The following is a 19,369-nucleotide window of genomic DNA, read 5'->3' on the forward strand; positions in this document are numbered from 1 at the left end:
CAAGGGGATGAACTCAGGAAAGAGATACTTGACAAAATGTGTGTCATGTGGATTCTCTCTATCAATCTTTGCAACCTTACTGTACCTCACCTTCATTAAGCTGTGAAGCACTGGGGACGCTGATCAGCTACAGTGATGCAGGCCTTTATTAAACAACACACCGTCCTGTCATTATGTGAGCGAGAATATAATACATTCTATACTGACAGCAAATATTAATGATTCAAAAAATGAAAGCTGCCTCCAGTACTTGCTGCCTGTGTTATTTTAGCTCAGTAAAGGTGATCCCCTGAGCCAAAGCAGCATGCAGACGCTAGTGTTGCTACAGGAAGTGCAATGCAGGAGCACATTGGCAAAATCCTATCCACAGTTAATCCATCCAGCACACAATTAATACCAAGATAAAACTCTTTTTTTGCTTCTTTTTTTTTCTCTCTGCACTATGAAAAAAGTCATTGACATAAATTCTCTATTCTGTTACTAGCTTGAAATTACTGCAGGAACTCTAGTGATTAAAATAAATCTTCAGTATTTCCATGTAAGCTGGTTCCTCAATCAGTTCCTAGCAGCATTAAGAAAAATACATGATGGAAAAAATGAAGCTATGGCAGCTGAGACCCATGCTACAAGCCAGACAACAACCCACAGGATACTCCAGCTACTCAGAAACAATTAGGACTTTGGAGTCAGAAAGTCATGCACTTACTGCCTTGACTCATAATAGCTACAGGACATATGAATTATCCATATCTATTCCACTTTACCAAGAAATCAAAACAAGATAAGACCAATTACAATATGCAAACAGAAATCTGCAGATACAATGGCAAGCTGCAAATATTTAAAACATGACAAAATTACTTGAGAATCCACACATATGCTCTGCCAGATAGGAAAAATTCACTGGAGAACACGGAAACGGTTCACTTTAAATGGGTAGCTCTCCACAGCATGAACATCTTACTTAAAAAGCACTGCCTGTAACCTGTTTTTCCCTCCCCCATTGCCCAAGGGAAGCATTTTAAGCACTTATTCCAAGCTCGAATCCAGAGGATTAGTTCCTTTGAGCAGGTCTGTATTCGGGATTCCTCTCCATGGGGTCCAAGGAAAGTTTGCCTCGCTTCGCAAGTTGCCCAAACTTTCAGGTAATGCTCCATTTTGCTGAATGCAAACATGCAGAAATCCTCAAACCTCACATTATACTCCAGAGATTACCACGGGGCCGCTTGCCTTTTTTATTTTTTCCTTTATGAATTGTAGCCAGCAGAAGCTGTGGATTTGATGTATTGCCGTCTATTTTTACACAAGCAGCAGCAGCAGCAGCGGCACCAGCAGTTCACACAGTCCTGCATAAACTCTATTCTCATGGTTCATCCTGTTGTCTCTGCTGTACAGTGGGATTTAACCATTTCTTGGACTACTCAGACTGACTGCGAACCCTGCTCTACGGGGCATTAGCTACAGCGTCAGTATTCCAATACCACAAGTAGCAGGGAAACGTCTCCTTCCAGAAATCTCTTTTAAAAGCATCTAGAGCCAAACAACAGGGTATTCATTCCTGCGTGCGTGCTTGTATTCTGCAGCTGATAAACAAGGAAAAAACCTTCGACAGAGCACAGTGAAACAAGGAATTAAAATATGAAGCCATAAGGTATAATTAGCTTTTTTTTTTTTTAATAAGAAATATTAGTCTTATTCTAAATAAACATGGCGTTTTTCCAACCAGGCCACTAAACGCCACTGGAAACGCCACTTCAGACACCGATTCGTATCAATATCTTAGAGCATAAATATTGCATATGACGGGAAAGCGAGCCAGAGGCACATGAAAATAGTTTCCAACTGCAGGAGATACTATACTGATGACAGGAGCTCAGCTTTGATTTGCTCAAGGCATCGCAGAGTAACCTTAAAATAGCAAACTTACTGGAGTTAAGATAAGATACGGACTTGTTTGCAAAGTGCGCTGCCTCGGCCGTCCTGGCGGTGCCTGCCGAGCCCGCGGCCCCCGCCAGCCGCCGGCACCCCACGGCCGCGCACCGCTCACCTCGAGATCGCTCCATACAGAGTCCTGGTTGCACATGTCCCACGCCATCCAGCTGCGGAGCGACGGCAGGAAAGCTGGCAAACTACAGTCCAGAGGCAGGCAGGCAGGCAGCAGACACTCATGCAGGCAACGAGACCCTCTCTGAGAGTGAACCGAAGGCACCTGTCTTACTACTGTTCCCCGTCACATGACAAAGCTATTAAAAAGTAGGCTGGGCTGTCACTCATCCAGCCTTCTGGAGCCGCTGCTCCGGCCCGTGACGTCAGCCAGGGGCAGACCCAGCCTGAAGTGAAGTAAATCTTTGCAAAACCCGCTCAGACCTCGGCGGCCGCGGCAACGCGCTGCGATTCGAAGCACATTTCCACGCCACACCCCCGGAACGCTGCTCCTGCCGTAGCACGGCTCCTAGCCCTCCCCGTCTCTTTTAATTTCTTAGCTTGCTTTCTTTGTCTTCCCCCCCACACCCCAGCACACAATAGGCAGAGCTGTGCTAATAATAAAGAAAAAGTGAAGTGGCTCCCAGCCGAGGCACAGGCTGCGTGCCCGGAGCAGCCCGAGCGCCTTCCCCGTGCCCGCACCGCTTCCCCACCGCCCTTCTCTTTGGAGAGGCTGTCCCGGAGTTCGCCAAAAGTTACACCTCCTCCCAACGTTTTTTTTTTTTTTTTTTTTCCACTCGGGGATTTTGCATCTCCCCAAGTATTTTGGTTAGGTTATGGTTTCTCAGAGACAACTGCAACTCAAGTTTAGGTTTTCCACGGTAAATATATCGGCAACCCCACCCCCCACCCCAGCATTTCTCTGAAATGGGCTCAGCATCTATAAAAAACGTTCCTGCAGTTATCTCTCTCACCTGCTCCGATGGGGAAGCCTGATCCTGCTCCTAGATGGATTACAGTACTTCGAGCTGCTCTTTAACCACTCCTCTGGCTGGGTGCATTCCCCAAGAAACCTCGGCTGTTCAAGGAACTGCCCACGACCGCCGTGACCCCCGCCCGCCTCTGCAAAGCTGCCTCAGGGCGCATTGCTGTCCCCTCCTGACCTGAGCCCAGCGTTTGTTCACTGAAAACAAATCAATTAAAAAAATCTCTTGTCGTGTGAAAATCCAGACACGCTGTTAACACCTGTGCCCCCGTCAAAGCCTTTCCCAGACAACAGGGGCTGCTGCAGGTGCAACTGGTTTATGATGCCCCTTGGCGTTGAGTACACAACAAATTCCATGTACCAAGCTGAACTGCAAATTGTTGTCCAGAACGGGGAAAGAAAACCCAAAAATAAAGGTCTTGTTTAACTATCCCCACCTGCCTGCTTATTGTCTTAAGCTGCAGTTCTTTTAATTATCTGGGCGCAAAAATTCTCCTGTAATGTAAATGCTGGCTCCCTTGTGCTGGGCTACCAGTCAAAGTTACAAAACTACAGCTTATCATCCTCCACGTCATGAAATATTCATTTTCATTGTTATTTGCAAACTTGACTATTCTAAAGACTAAATGAATTCAATTATTGTACAAGGCTATGGCAATTTTGCTGAGAGGAAAAAAAATAAATAAGAAGTACAATTCTTGAAATAGCCTTTTTCCCATAGACACTGGAACCTTCAGAAATGGTAGGAGGTCTCAGATATATGCTTAGCTTATTTGGGTTTCGCTGTAATTCATTATTGCCAGTCCTGATAAAATGCACATTTTTCTGAGCTTGCACTTAAGTTGCAAATCACATCACACTGTCATATTTTCATCAAGCACTGATAACAAAAATGGCATTGTTTTTATTTTACTTAATTGATAGAAACACAGCAAAATACCAAATAACTACAGAAAGCCTTTCCTACAAATAATTAAATTAATGGTATTGCTTTGCTCTCATGACAAAAATCCCCTAATTTCCTACCCAATTATATGCTGATTTAATGATAAAACTGCAGTAAATTATTAAGATCTGTGGCAAAGGTGAGTACCTCTACCCCCTGAACAGTCAACTGTGAAATAATACTGGGCACCTGCCTGCCTGGAGTGGAGTCGGTTCTTATTAATTATTATCTGTGGATCCATGGTTGGTGGAATATTCTCCTTCAGTATCTATTTATAATTGTGCTCATTGACTGTGCCGAATCCATCTTCTGTTTTTTTTTTTTTGAAGTTTCATTCACACCTTTTATAGAAATGTATTTACACTGGAACATTTCATATTGCTGTTTTGGATATTTTGACCTGCTCATGTTGTTTCTATTTTCTACATTTCCACTTCAATGCTTTCCCTTCAAATTAGCAAGTTAACTGATAAATATAAACTGTGACCTTAGTGGTGCTCTCACCATACAAGCCTTAAGAGATAGAAGAACTTTTCCAGTGCACCATAGATGGAGCAACCAAAAGTAATAATTACAGAGCCCCCAGAGCTTTTCTATGGCCCTGTCCACATTATAGTTTGAACTTTGCTGGCAGTTCCAGCGCTACCTGGAAGAGATGCCAAACAAAACTCCAGCTACAAAAGACTGAGATTTCAACAAGGGATCCACATTGCTTGGGAAGATTTCTTTTTATTTTTAACTGAAGTGTCTTACCCCAGCCATAGTATAAATTTACCCACTAGGATCTTTTATTTCCCACATTTTAATGTGGGTTTTGAGCATAGTGCCCCAAGGAGAAGAAAAGCAAGGAAGACAGCTGCAGTGGTGGTGTAGTTTGGAAACGATGCAGCCTCCACACATGCAAATGAAGCCTATGAAACCCAGCCAGCACCTAAGCTGCTTCCTCAAAGGAAACCTTGTCTTCTGAAAATTCCCTAGAAGCTTTAGCAATGCTCTTACCTCTGTTTTGACAACAATAAAGAATTGCACAAACATCTTTTGTGGGGCAATACCTGAGCACATACACACATGATATTTGGTTCCATAACAAACACATATAAAGAAAACCCTCCTTCAGCTGACAAAGTCTGCGGGTCTGTTTGACACAATCTGCCCGGCTGAAATGTCCTTTATCAGACCACCTCTTCAATCACTGCATTTCCAGTTTACAGGTTAGTCTGTACCAGCTCTCAGCAAATCTCCAGATTTTGCCTTTTCTTCTTTAAGGGCCATGATTAAAGAAAGTTCTGGTAAGCCTTCCAACAACATCTGGGGACTAATTCCCAAGTCCTGATACATTTCTAACAGGACTGGAAGGTACAGCTGCCTGCAACAATGGGAAACACACATCAAAGACCAAAGCCTTCAAGCCCTCTGTCCTTGACTTTTTCCTGGATTCAGCAATCATTTTACCTCTTTCTCCTCCTCTTTCACCCACATTTTCTAGCAATGGGTCAGATTTTTATTCTCTGTAGGTTTCTTAGAAAAGCTACTGGTTTTGGAGACCTCATGATGAAAACTTAGCCCCTCCATTATGGCACTAAGGAAAAAATATTTTTTTCCTTGCCCACAAGATTATGTACTAACTGATTTTCAGCAAAGTTTTATACTTTCCCAGTGGAGTAAGGACAAACTTGTACATAAAAATAGTGCTGGAGTTTCAGACAGATGAGGTTTGCAAATCAGTTCTCACATCGATTCAACCCTCTCTGCTCAACTCTTCAAGAGTGAATGGCCTTACAGCAAAAGATCAGCCAATGTTTTATATAAAAGAGCAAACTGCACTCTGAATGTGTGTTAGCGTGAATGGTGTTATATATAAAGTATATGTACCCTATTAATTTTTTATTTAAAATCTTCCTTCTGTGCATCTTTACTCTTATTTTTGCACAGTCCTGTATTTGTTCTCCAGTCCATTCCCTCTGTTTCACTTCTATTTATTTGCTCTTTTATTCCCCCTTTCTCATCTTCTTTTCCTTATTTATCCAGTTCATCCTACCCAAAATACACCCTCAATAGCGTAAGCCAGTGAATCAAACTCCTTGAACTTCTGGGTTCATTGGTGCAGTAATTCTACAATGGAATAAAGCCATCTGCTCCCTCTAGTTTTGTTAGGGCAGTTATGATTGGAGATTTTTTTTTTAACAGAGAAGCCCAGGCTAGTGCTCTGTACCAGCTCTCCAAAAAACTCAAGGGCCAAGTTAATTCCTGGCCCAGCTCTGGGTCACAGGCTGCTGTCTGAGGAGCCGTATATTCGAGAATCCAAAATAACTTTCTCCGAACAGCAATGCGTTACTGACATTACTGACACCAGGCTGAATTTTGCCACATCTGCCTCCACAGAGTGAGGGCTCAAGTAAACAGCACTGAATGCCAGAGGAAATCACTTGTTTGTTCATGTGCAACTGGACCTGACTATGACTATTCACTATCAGCACAGATTACCCGATTATCAGCGTCAACCAGGCTTGCTGACATGTGACTCTTTGTAACTGGGTGCTTGTAGCAAAACCTTGCAGGAGTGTTCAAGTGAAGCAGGAGGATTAACAGGTACCCACATCTTATAGCTCCCTGAAAATCACCCTCTTTACAAGCATGTTTCACTTACTCACTATTATAAACAAGAGCAATTAACCCACCCCAGCTGATACATTAAAAAAATATATTTGTCACTTGTTTCCCTCCAACATTTGCAGCATTCTCTAGAACCCTCATTTGCCACGATTTGCAGGAAAATCTAGCTTGTAAGGCTTGCTAAAAGGAATATGAACAATGTCTTTCACTTGGGTGTTACTGTTTTAAAGAAGGGCTGACCTGCAAAAGAGTATCTACCTTTAAATTTATGACCTCTATATGTTTGAGAAACAGAGCCATGTAAACACATCCATTTCCTGGGGAGGTGGTTGTGCTGCCTGAGCACAGGCACCCAGGCAAGCCAAGGAGACAGATTCAAGTTTTACACTGTCTTGCAGGTTGGCAGAGCAGGCAGGACCACATCAAAATCGCAGACCATTGCAGATCTTCATCATCTCTCCTTTACACACCTCACTGCTGATATTTCCTTGGAACAAAAGAAGTCATAAAGTTCTTGTTATCCCCTTATACTTCCACACATTCAAGTCCCTGGGAAGAGACCAAAACCTGCTCATATCTGATATTACCAGACTCAAGGAACTGGTTTCTGACATTCCTGTTCAGGGGTCTGGAACATCTGCCCCTACTCACAAGTTGTGCCCCTCCTCTCCCTCTCCCAGCTTTGCTGGGATGCTCACGCCCTTCTGGTGACAGGCAATTGTCTTGTCCAGCTTCAGCCACTCAGGGCAGAACACGAGGAAGCTTCAGGAACACACCTTGCATTTGGAACACTCTGCAGAGCTGTCGAACATCCCATCCAGACCTTTCTCATTGCACATATTACCATTCACCTTGCACCTTGCACCTACATTGCACCTTTTCCCCTGAGCACCTCGAGAATTACCCTGGAGCTCTTCTTCCCTGACTTGCTCATAGAATACCAATTTAGCTTTTCCTGACTTTTTCTGAGAGGGCTCTGAAGAGGATGATCCCATGAACAGCCATCACGGATTTGTTATCTTAGGGTACAGGAAAGATCCCTCAGTACAACCACAAGGAAGCTCGTGGGAGCTATCAGCCTTCAAAGCAACCAGCCTCCACTGAGGTGGCCACCCAGCTGTCACATTGCATTTGGGGTTTGCTTTGCCATCTGGCCATTTAGTCACCCAGACAGGGCCTCCCAGCCTGAAGGGGAGCTGTGATGCCCTGGCTGCCACAGCAGTGCCGGAGAGGTTAGCGCGTTCTACCACACTGAGGTTCACAGTAGCTAGAGGCAAGAAAAATCTCTCATTTTCATAACATAGGCTATCTCCTCTCTAAAATGGCTGGTAAGGCAACTGCAGTGGAGCACACACAAGGCTGCAGCGCAGCAGTGGAGAGAACAGTAACCTTTAAATACTCTAAAATCAAATCTTGCTTTACACAAAACCACTGTGGTAAAGTCAATGTGAATGAAGCACCTTTGAGTGAAGGAACAGAGGGAAAGGCAGTGGACAGTTTTAGTGCCTCCTAGCAATTTTTTTTAATAAACTAGAGATGACAGACAGCCTTAACAACATCTCTCATCTTCAAATACGACTTTCTTCAGACAGAGCTCAGTGGAACTGAGTCAGCCTTTTTTCTTGGGCCTAGCTCTTGGCATTTTTCATATTAAAGCAAAGTATAATGCAGAAATAATTCCGGACTGTAGTAATCTGATGAGATTTTAGTAACACAGGCCACACATTTGCTCTGCAACAATTTTAGGCAAACAAAATAAAATGAAGATATCACACAAAACACCTAGTGTGTGTGTCGGTTTTTCAAATACACTTATGGATCAAGTTGTCCTTTATAGGGTTATGCCTGCCTGTGGAAGAGCGTGAGCTTTTGCGGAAACTCCTGCCACGGGAGAACATACCTCTACTCACACAGCAGCCAGCACTCACTGCTTGGCCTCTGCAGCTCCCAGGCTGCAGCAAAACTCCCTTTCTCCAGCTCCCCACAGTCCCTGCACCCCATTTTCCAGTCAGCCAAGGACAAGCCAAGCAGAGATGGGATCACCTCATTGCAACAGCCAAGAGTCTCATGCAGACAAGGCTTCTGAAGGAACAGCTTTGCCTGACCTCTTAACTAGTAGTTCCTGCCAGCCAAAATTGAGCCCTGAAGTTATTTTTAGCCAGAACTCTTCATGAATTGCAGTTAACTCACAATATGCAAACTAGTGACTAGTGCTAGAGGAATCCCTATGGGTTTTGTGGTTCCTCTCCCTGCTGAAAAGTCCAATTATTCATTTTTCTTGGAGCTGCAATATTAATCCAAAAAAGTTGCACAAATGGAAAGAAATGTCATCCTCCCTCCATCCCCAGTTCAGATAACTGAAATAAAGGAAGATAAGCACTTAGCCCAGGGCTTATTACCTATACAAAGCACAGCTGTAAACCTTTAGAGGCTGACCCTCCTTCAGTGATGCTTTTGACGAGAAATTTGTCAGTACTTTCACCTCTGACTCAGGGCCAAACATGCTAGAGCACTGATGGAATGGGAGAACTAGCTACAGAAAGGTATGGATGACTTACTATTTTAATTTTATTTTATTCTATCCAAAATCACTTGCCTCAATACCTGTATGAGAAAATGCAGTAAAGTAAAAAGGGGGGGGGGGGGGGGTAGGTAAAGTAGGTAAAGTAGCTGGAAGGGGTGACTGCTCTAAATCATTTGGAAGGGAATGGAAATCTTTAAATGGATTTAGGCAGGCTTTGAATCAGACCTTATCACTGAAAGTGGCACCAGGACAGTTCAAAGCAGAAACTCCTCCACTTTTTTTTTTTTTTTTGATTTTCATACTATTCAGCCTTCCCCAGCTTTCCCCTGCAAATACAACAGGAATAAAGCACATCTATTGCATCAGCTATCACCATTTTAGACATCTTTGTTCCCAAGAAATTTAGCATTTGCTGAACATCTTTGTCCTGGGATACTGATTATATATTATTTTGTAAGTGGGTACCACGAAGACTCATGCATCCTTCCCAGAAGGGCTATAATTGTACTTTCCTTACTTCATGGCTATCAACAAATAAGGCAAGTTTGCTACTTCTATGTTTGTCCCTAGTGGGTCTCTATTGTAAAATTCCCCAACAATCTGGCTCAATTAAACACTGTTGTTTCTGCTCTTTTGAACTCCACACATGGAAGTGCAAGTCAGGGCAATGCATTTAACCAAAAGCATTGAAAGGACTGTATAGGATTCACACTGAAACAGAGACTTCATGGGAGTGCACCTTTCCCTTTTGCCCACTGTAGCCTCACCCCTTCTCTCCGAGGAACAAAGAACCAAGTAAAAATAAGAAACTGTCAGAATGGAAGATTATTTTAATTTCTGTTTCAAGTTGCTATGTAAAAACAAACAAACAAACAAACAAACAAAAAAAACTCTGAATAAAACAGCAAACCAACACCAAAGAGCACTTCATCATAATATTATTACCAATTTATTAAAGCAAGATTGCATTGACTGGAGAAATGAGTGTGACACATCCCTGGGGGTTTTCTGGAGGTAGACCTCCAGCTGTTTCATTCTCACATGCACTCCAGTTTACAGGGACATGGAAAAATATTTGCACTTCAGTCCAATGCAACACAATTTTATACTGTTTGCAGGTTTTCTTTAAGGAAGCGTAGAAGCACGCACAGCCAGCTGGAGATGTACACTTTTGGAGATAGGGCTACCATCTTCCAGGGAGAGTGGGGGAAAACACATGGTGGTTGTTAATTTATATCCTGGACAATGCTATAAATCGAGGTATTGCTGACAATTCCTGCCCAGTAAACATGCTCAATTTAATCTCCCGTAAAAAGGCGAGCAGGCACTAAATAGCAACACATTTTGATTTTCATTTAGCCACTTTAATGATAGGTGATGTTAGTAGAAAAGATCATTTATCTTCAGATTTATTTTATATGAGATAAAAGGCCTTGGCAATTTTTAAAAATTCATTTACACAAGTGAATAAATCTTCCCAAACAACAAGTAGGGAAGTCATATTTCTTTAACTTTGCTAAAATCTGAAAATGCTGATCTTGGAGTGAAATAGACAGCACTGGCATTTTAATCAAGAACATAAAGACTCCTAAATAAGAAGTACAGCTATACTTCAGTTAAAAAAAAAAAAAAATCTCTGATTCAGAGGACAGCCTTTTTAAATGCATTTTGTCCAAAATCTCTGATAAATCAGGAGAGTGCAATTTTTATGTCCCCTTCATTTTTAGATCAGTTCCAATGTGAAGGCTACCTAAAAATAGACAGAACCTAACCTTTCAAATATCTATACTGCTGCATACCACGAACACAAGCTTTCAGTGCCTCTCATGGCTTTCAAGAGCCTTGTGCCGTGCCTGTCTTTTCCTCTAGCACATTATCCCATGTTGCCTATTGCACCTAGGCATGAGGCAGGCTGCAAGTTGCAAGGTGTGGTGCACTGCAATATGTGGTCTGTGTCCATCTGAGAAGCACAAGCAGAAAGATCATGAAAAACAGCCTTTCCTTTTAAAAGCCATTTGATTTTTGCCACAAGAAGAACACTGACAACACTGAACCTAGTAAGTGGGGATGTGAAAATGAAGCTGTGCCAGCTGCCCCAGCAGCTCTGTTCAGAAAGCACAGGCTGTCTGGTTTGCAGCACACCACTCTTAAAAATACAAAGGGGACAATAATCTCTTTTATTGTTTTTTACAGTGCTTGCAGACACAGTTCTACCCATCTAAAGAAGAGATTTTGCAACAGTGCACCAGAGTGACTGGTGTAGAATTACAAGACAGCAGAATACTTGGTAACTATTTCTTCGCATTACACTTTAAAAATCATGATTCTTCTTGGCTTTAACTGTATAGGTCAAAATCATCCCAAGCACAATCCCAGCAATTTCAGGTCAGTGGTACCTGAAAAATCAATAGCATTTAAGTTGATGAAGTTATAACAAGGGGGATTTTGGCCCAGGCTGTACAAATACTTACTTTATTGTATATGTTCTTCACTTGGTATTATGCTATATTTCATTGTTCTCTAATGCTAAACATTTTACTTATCAGATCCTAAATTCACACTAGAAGTAGAAGAAACATGTACTAAAATTCAGTTGTGGAGCTGCCCTGGAGGCTTTGAGTGACTGTGACTTTTGCTTACATGAAATAGAAAATCACCCTTGTACCAGTTGTTAGCTAGCTACTCCCAGCAGGAATGAGCTCGTAAGGACTTGCTTTTCTTTGTTTACTGTCATGCTTTGCTCTGACAGAGTCAGGAGTTTGTCAAGGCATTTTACTCTGTCAAAAAAAATGAATATAATAACTTACACTGATAAAATAATGAAACAAAGCAATGTCAGACTAAATGTATTCCTTCAAAGAATTTTGGATGGAAAATGTCTTACCTGCTGACAGGAAGGCAAGAATAGCACACAAAGGCATAGAAATAAAAGCTATTCAATAAAATATCGATTTCATTATCACCACCTATTCAACTTAATTTTCTTGGCATCCATATCCCTAATGCAGGTTTGTGATAGATCGTACAATCACTTTTTAATTAAGCCCTACTGTGCCTTGTATTAAGAACAAGACAGTATACATTATGGCACAATATATCTACCAAAATATTTAATGCTTATCCTTTTCATTTTGGTATTTAAAAGTTGTTCTCTTAGGAGGTGGTATCAGTATTTAACAACATTCTTGACAGTAAGTATAAAAACAAAAAAGCTTCATACTTAATCTAGCCATGTCCAAACTGAAACTCCTTAAAATAACTGCTTTCTGAAGATATAGTATTTCTATTGCATTATTTTATTATTACTTTGCTTTCAACATCTTAAGATGCAAAACTTGTTCCTTCTCCTACATACGGATGAGATATGAAGTGGCACAAGGATAGGAAACTCAGATTTGACCAGCTGAATGGTACATGAAACAGATATCATCATGTTTCAAGAGATACTTAATGAGAAGTTGTAGAAGACTGGCAGCCTTCTGGGTTGGTAGTATTTTTTTGTTTCAGGTCTCTTTTGGTGTATTGTAGTCCTGCTGCTTGTGATGGGGCAGATCCAGTAGAAGAACAGTACCCATCTTCCACTGGAGTACTGGTACTTTTCAGAGGCAACACTCACTTTAATTAGTAAAATGTACCCACCTTTTTCCAAGTAAGAAAAGGCTGTTGTTGCATGTATAATGTGGTTTTAGTTTTTAATGCCAGAAATGAATCACTAAACATAGTTACACTATGGTGTACTATTTCTTATTCTGTACTCATAGTAACCAAATTAATCTCAAGGCACTGCTGGCATTAATTCAATCTGAAGTTCATACTTTGGATTTCACATAGGTGCCTTCATCCTATTCTTCTGCTTAACTAATAAAATGTTAATATATGGCAATATATTTATTTCTGGTTCAGTTCAAGTTGAGGTGTGCAGTACTTTGCAGAAACCTAATTAATATGAATCATACATTAGAACACTCTAGTATACAAAAAAAACCAGTGCTAGCGCACGAGGATGAAACAGAAGGCCCAAGAATTCATTTCTAGTTGTAACTTCTCTCTCTCTAGCATAGGGAAGGCCAGTTTTCCTTAACTTTAACAATCTCCATTTAAAAAAAAAAATCTAACATACAGTTAACCAATCACAAATTATTAAAAAAATTAGCAAGAGTAAGGAGATCTTGGAAAATGAGATACTGACATCTCACCCAGTATCACCATGAGTTTGGTGAACACTAACAATGAATTAGTTCCTACAATGATCCAGAAGTACTGTCTTCAGCAAACCCACTGACATGAATTTTTCCACTGGAACAGCCTTCAGCCCAAAAATACCCACCAGCTGATAGTGAAAAACCATCTCCACACCCAAAGAATTGTACCTGAACTGCTCAGGAGACACGAGCAGCTCAACAGCTGTGGTTGACTAGATCTTCTCTAGACCTCAGCAAGAAGAAATCCAGTTAGTTTGTCAGAACTTAATTTGGGCAATCTGATACCCCAGGCATGCTACTAGCCCAAAATCTGCTCTTTTACTTAGACAGGTTTTGCATAAACAGTTCACATTTGTTGGAGTCCTTTGTAGCTAGCTGTTCCCAGTCCCATGGATTCCCAGGAGAACTAGTGTCCCCAAGTATTGTGGTGCTTTCAAAATGTTCAACTAAGAGAAGTTACTGCATTAAATGGTACCTGACTTGGTCCGACCACTGACAGAGCAAGGGGCCAGATTCTGCCACCCTTATTCCTCACGTACAACAAGCAGTCCCATCAAAAGGGTGAGCTGATGTGAAGAGCTAAGGCAATGCTTACATTAAGGACAAGCAGAGGGAGTGTAGGTGATCTGTGGCTCACCCCACTCTGAAAAGAATCACCATCATGCCAGTGCTGCTCTCCATTGAAGTTCAGGCCCCAACCTGTGCATGGGTCGTAGAGCTGTGGCAGAGCTTGTATTTGGCTTACAAAGATCCCATGTTCTGGCAAAAGGAATTTTTTGCAGGGATTTTTCAGCGAGCCCACACACAGGTTGCATTGGCAGCCCCATGTCCAGCACTGCAGGACACAGGAGACTCAGTGGGTCTCTCCAACAGGCGCATCACTCAAGGCTGTATGAAGAGAAGCTCAAGCCCAGCCTTTGCAGAAGAACCCACCTCAAAAAAACCTCCACAACACAGGACTGCATCAAACAGCCAGAGTTCAAAGAGCTCCCCTGATCATTTCAGCTTCTTGCCTCAGTAACGCAGCAGCAGAACTCTCAAGGGGGCCCTGGTGTGCCCCTGGGCACTCCCATAGGGCTCCCACTGGCCTTGAGTTCTGCCTGCATACTGCATCCACAGGCACAACACAGTCCTTCACTTTCACCAACTGCTACAGAGTAAGAATTCCTAGAATGGCTCAAACACGTACCAGTTCAAATATGGGTGTTTTCAGACTTCTTTGCTATTCCAAATTATGTGCTTTGCCAGCTTCAAAAAAACAGATGGAAAATACATTCCTAAATGTGCACCCTTGTGATCATTCCAAAAGGAAAGCAGCACCAAGTAGCTTAAAACATTTGCTAGAAGAAAATCTTTTCCATATCATGCAAATAGCAGACAAAAATAACTGCTAGGCAATTGATATACATACAAATATTGTTTACTTAAAATAGTAATTTGTTATTGAGGACATCTCACTGAAATATTATAATATTCAATTTCCTCTGCATTTGCATGGAAAAGGAGCTGGAGAGCACATGATCATTCATTTAACTATTACATAAATACGTCTATCGTAAGATCACACCATTTTCAAGCCAAAGTTCGAATACATGTTTAATGCATGAGAGTATGATGAAGAAACTTGTGAAGTCAGAGGTCTCATAGCACAATCTCAATCAGATACAAGCTTGGTGTAAATATGTACAGTATCGTGTGCTTTCCAATAGCACCACGTCTCCAGGCAGCAGTCTGACATCAGCAAAGGAGACAGGTGGTTCCCTTTCCAGCCCTGGAGGGGTGAAAAAAGCAGTTAAGATACTGTGTAAATATAGCAATACTTTTTCCTCAGTGTTTTGCTACAGTTTTCAACCCTTAATGAAACTGCAGTGCATGAACAATTCTAGTAATATCTTTGCTACAAATCAGTGAGTGGATGTCATGTCCTAAGATATTTATAACCTTAAAGGTAGTGGTAAGTGATACTGTTTGGCAGCCTTGGTTTAGAAGTGCTGAAGTTATCTGCCTTTTGGTTTCGTAAGAAAGGAGCTCCAAAAAGCCACAAAAACCCAGTTTCCTTGCTCTAAATGTATCCCTTTCCTATAGCAGATCACTGTTACTAATAATGCCTGCAAGAATGACAAACAACAGTCAATCACGGGCACAGAGCAGGTCACAACTGCTTTTAGCTCAACTTTATAAACTCTAACAGTGTGAGATATGCTAAACCCTGCACAATCCACAGCAGTTTGATTTTGAATCTCGCAATACAAGAGTTCACTTGTATGCTAACCTGCATACAGAATAACCCAATTTGGCCTTTTTTTTTCCTATCTGTACATAGATACTTTTTTTTTTTTTTTTTTTTTTTTTAACACAGTGACAGCCACTGCCTCTTAAACCATTTTCTTTTGTTGCATTTCCTTAGAAACACAAATCTTGTTCCTTGGCAGCACTTGCTGTAAGTGCTGCACCACATGCCCAAACTAGTTCTCACTCACAGCTTTAATTCACAGTAAGTGGCACGAAAGGAGGTCAACACTTCTCAGAAACCACTTTCAGTTCTTTGCTGCTTCAGTATCTATTCTATAAAGCCATCCCCCCTAACAGAAAGAAAGCTGTTTCTTATATTGTGTCCCTTGCTTTTTTATTATTGTCATCTTTATGGAATGGGCTGCAGAATATATCTGATGGAATAAAAGAAGATTATTCTTGAAACCACAATCCTTGTCTCCCTTTTGCAAGATCCTAAAAATATAAGTAAAAAGAAAATAAAAATTAATACATTCTGCAACAAAAACAAAATATCCTTTCCTCTTTCCGTGCAGAAAGACTTTAAATAAATGGCATCTTGCAACTCAGCGTCAATCACCAGGTCTTACTTTCAATTCAATTTACTTGCTTACAGAATTATTACTTTTTTTATCAATCCAACCAAGACATCATGGAGGTTGAAAATCAAACAGTCTTCTTTTTGCCATGATGCATCACTGGCAAGAGGAATGGACTTGCTGACAATATTCTGCTGTCACATTTGCCTCTACAGCTTCACTGCCTTCTCTGTGATCAATGAAAACAGATTTTGACCTCATCTATTTCATTTCAGACCATATCCTGCCCTGAGGCACATGAGTACAACCTATCATAGTTATAGTGGCAATTGGGGCAGAATTTGTTCCTTTCCTGACAATTCAATATGTGATTCATGAACCAGAATTGAATCCAGTTCTCCTTTCCTAGAGCTCCTCTGGATTTTGGCATCAGTAAAAAAAAAAGCAGCAAAGATTAATTTATGTTGGTCATATCAGCAGAACTGGCTGGGTAGTCAATAATCAGACTGCTCAGGAAGATGCTACCTGACCGAAAGTCAGTTACTGTATTTTACTTACACGGTTTATTCTGTAGCCTGCTTGCTTGCTTTCTTCAGCTCTCCCTCTGTTGTTTAACTAATGGCATCGTAACACTTGGAAAAACACCTCCTAGTCTTGAACATTTCTAATTGGCTTAATAAAGCAAACCTTAAAAAAAAGATAATCCTCTCCACAACCATCACCTTAAAAAACACACCCCTGCCACTAGATATGGAATACATGGTGCATTCACAGTCGCAGGCAATAACCAGATGATCAAGTTTCTCATTAATCCCCAAGACAATGGGCCACTTTTGAAAATACAGGCTGCATTTGTATTCACACATAACTATATATGCCAACACACTCTTTCATACAACTCCCTGTACAGTTAAGGCAAGCTGCTTCAGCACACAGAGCCTCACATGGACACACAGCAATGCCATCTGCAGCACGCTAGCACACCTATGCTCTGGGGCACTCCCTCTGCACCACCTACAGAAGCAGGAGAGTCTGTTCTAAACCACTCTGGGAGCACTGGCACTCCAGAGCCAAAACCAGGAGCTCTTTTTGAACCCTGGAAGTCCCCAGTGTCTCAGTGCCTCACTCAGGATGACAGGCACTGCATGCATAGACTGTATTGTGATTTTCTCCAGGACTCAGTTCTTAAGCAGAGGCAAGGCTGACATCACTTTGAAAACCACATCCAAGACATCTAATGAATTGAATACAGGAGGTAACGTGTAATAAAATTGATGTACGGTAAAACTAAACTCCTCAACATAACAGAAGCACTAATCAACATATTGTATATTAGGCCTGCAAAATGCCAATTATCTGATGAAGAGGAGTAATACTATGTAGTTCCAGTTTTCTCAGTTATTTAACTTTTTATGTCAATGGAAATCAAGAAAAACAATGCCTATGGAACCATACATGAAAACACACATGAAGGATTTCAGCCAACATTTCAGTTTAGATTTGAATGAAAGGAGAAAAATTATTAAACAATAAAACAACAAAAATATAGCTCAGAACCTCCAAATCCTGCTGCATACTGACTGCTATTGTACTGGTTATGAGGAAACATTTTTTGGAAGCATTTTTTTTTTTTCTCACTGTTTAAGGAAAATGTCTTCAAAGCAAAACATAGAGCCTGATCCTGCCATTCTGCAACCCCATCAACAGCAGCCTTACCACAACCTCCAGTAAAGCAGGATTTATCCTTTCCCATGGGCCATGCTCTGAGTCCTTAATTCAACACCTTATTCACCAACTTGTTCAATGAGATTAGCTGTGGTTTCAACTGTTGTTCATTCAAAGCAATGGGTCTACAAACACACTCTTTCTCTGTATTGCCAGACTGAAGAAGATATGAACAATTTGGGGAACATTACCAAAGGCTCAGAGTATCCTCAGTATCTTCCCTGGGGTTTTTCTTTGGAGTGAGAGAGCTTCCTGAGTTTGAAAATCAGGCTTGCAATGAAATAAATAAAACTCCCTTCTCTTCCTTTATTTTTGTAGGTAACATGACCTAAAAAAGGATTTGCAAATACACTTGGAGAGGAGAGAGCAATCCTGAGTTTATTGGATTTTTGTTTATTTTCTGCAGTTATTTCAGAGAGTTTCTTAAAATTTCCAAACATCTGCCAATTGTATAAGGTTCATCTTTTCCAAGTGCAGTGTGTCGAGCTTAATTTTCTTTTATTCTTAGTATATTTATTAGACTTACTATTAATTACCTGAATGCCCACACAGTGCTTTTAAATGGGGCTGCAAATACCCCTTGATCACCATCAGCAAAAAAGCTTCTCCTCCTAAAGGGAAATAAAACCCAGCGCAACTTTTTGATCTACAGTTTGCTGTTTTTTTTAAAACTTGTGCCATAGGGGCCAAGCCCCATTCCTTCAGCAGCGAAGCAGAACCAAGAGGGGTCCGTGTGCCACACCAGAGTCACGAGTGGAGGCAGAGCACGGGAGCCACAAGCCTGCCAGAAGTGCTGATTCACTGCAGCCACTGAAGAGGCTGCTTAGCAGCTAAGCTGGGGTGGGGGGGGGGGGAAGATGGCACAGAGCAAGGGGGCATCTTCATTGGTACAAATAAATAAATAAATAAATAGGAGGGAATGCCAAAGCTGTTGCAGAGGCAGGATTCCCTGAGATCTCTGCTTAATACATGTGTGTTAGTTCATTTACTGGAACAAAACCTGTTAATACAGCTCTAGCCATAGGGGGAAAAAAATACTTGCAAATGCACAGAAGTCATGTAAATCAGAACTGCTGCTCTATTTTACAAGAAATTTTCTTCATTAATTAATTTCATGACTTAGAGCAAATGAGCATGGTTGGAAACAGGGGACCCTGCTGATATCAATCTCACAGCGTAGGATACTTTTGTTTCCCTCGCTCAGATATATAGCAGATGCACTCCCTGGCCAAGATCCAGGTGCAAACTAGGTACTTTTGTGGCTAAAACACCACCTTCTAATCTGGTTAAGTCTACTAGTAACTATTTTTTTGGTTTGGAGTTAGAAAATATCCCATAAACCCCCCAGGATTTTAAAATCCAAATTCTCAGAGTTGTCACATTTATAATTAGAACAATCTGATATGACTGGCATTAGTGAGAGGTAGGAACATATCACAGAGGGCCAAGCAGACAAACTAAAATATTTCTCACCGTTAAAAAGGGAATTCTTCCAAGTAGAAATGTCAGTTGAGTCACAAGGGCTCTGTGCAAAAGTAGCACCTCTTCATCCTCATACCTACTCTTAGAAAGTCCTGTGCTGCTGACTAACTTAGCCCAACAGGTCACACCACCTACCAAAGGCCTGTCAACAGCTCTGGC

General features: G+C 41.3%; 1 protein-coding gene across 3 annotated transcripts in view; it reads right to left on the reverse strand.

Annotated features, from left to right (window-relative positions):
- The window catches only part of PPARGC1A (PPARG coactivator 1 alpha), a 360,042-nt gene that overhangs the window by 62,250 nt on the left and 278,423 nt on the right, over window positions 1-19,369 (reverse strand). Inside the window, exon 1 of one of the 3 annotated variants that reach the window (XM_062493426.1) lies at window positions 2,048-2,095. The exons of 1 other annotated variant lie outside the window; for it this stretch is intronic. In XM_062493426.1, the coding sequence (XP_062349410.1) occupies window positions 2,048-2,095 (48 nt within the window). Of the gene's footprint in view, window positions 1-1,063; window positions 1,158-2,047; window positions 2,096-19,369 lie in introns of those variants that run through there. One more of the 3 variants, XM_062493424.1, reaches the window with a different exon arrangement.

Source organism: Cinclus cinclus, chromosome 5 (assembly GCF_963662255.1).
Source record: "Cinclus cinclus chromosome 5, bCinCin1.1, whole genome shotgun sequence".
Taxonomy (NCBI): domain Eukaryota; kingdom Metazoa; phylum Chordata; class Aves; order Passeriformes; family Cinclidae; genus Cinclus; species Cinclus cinclus.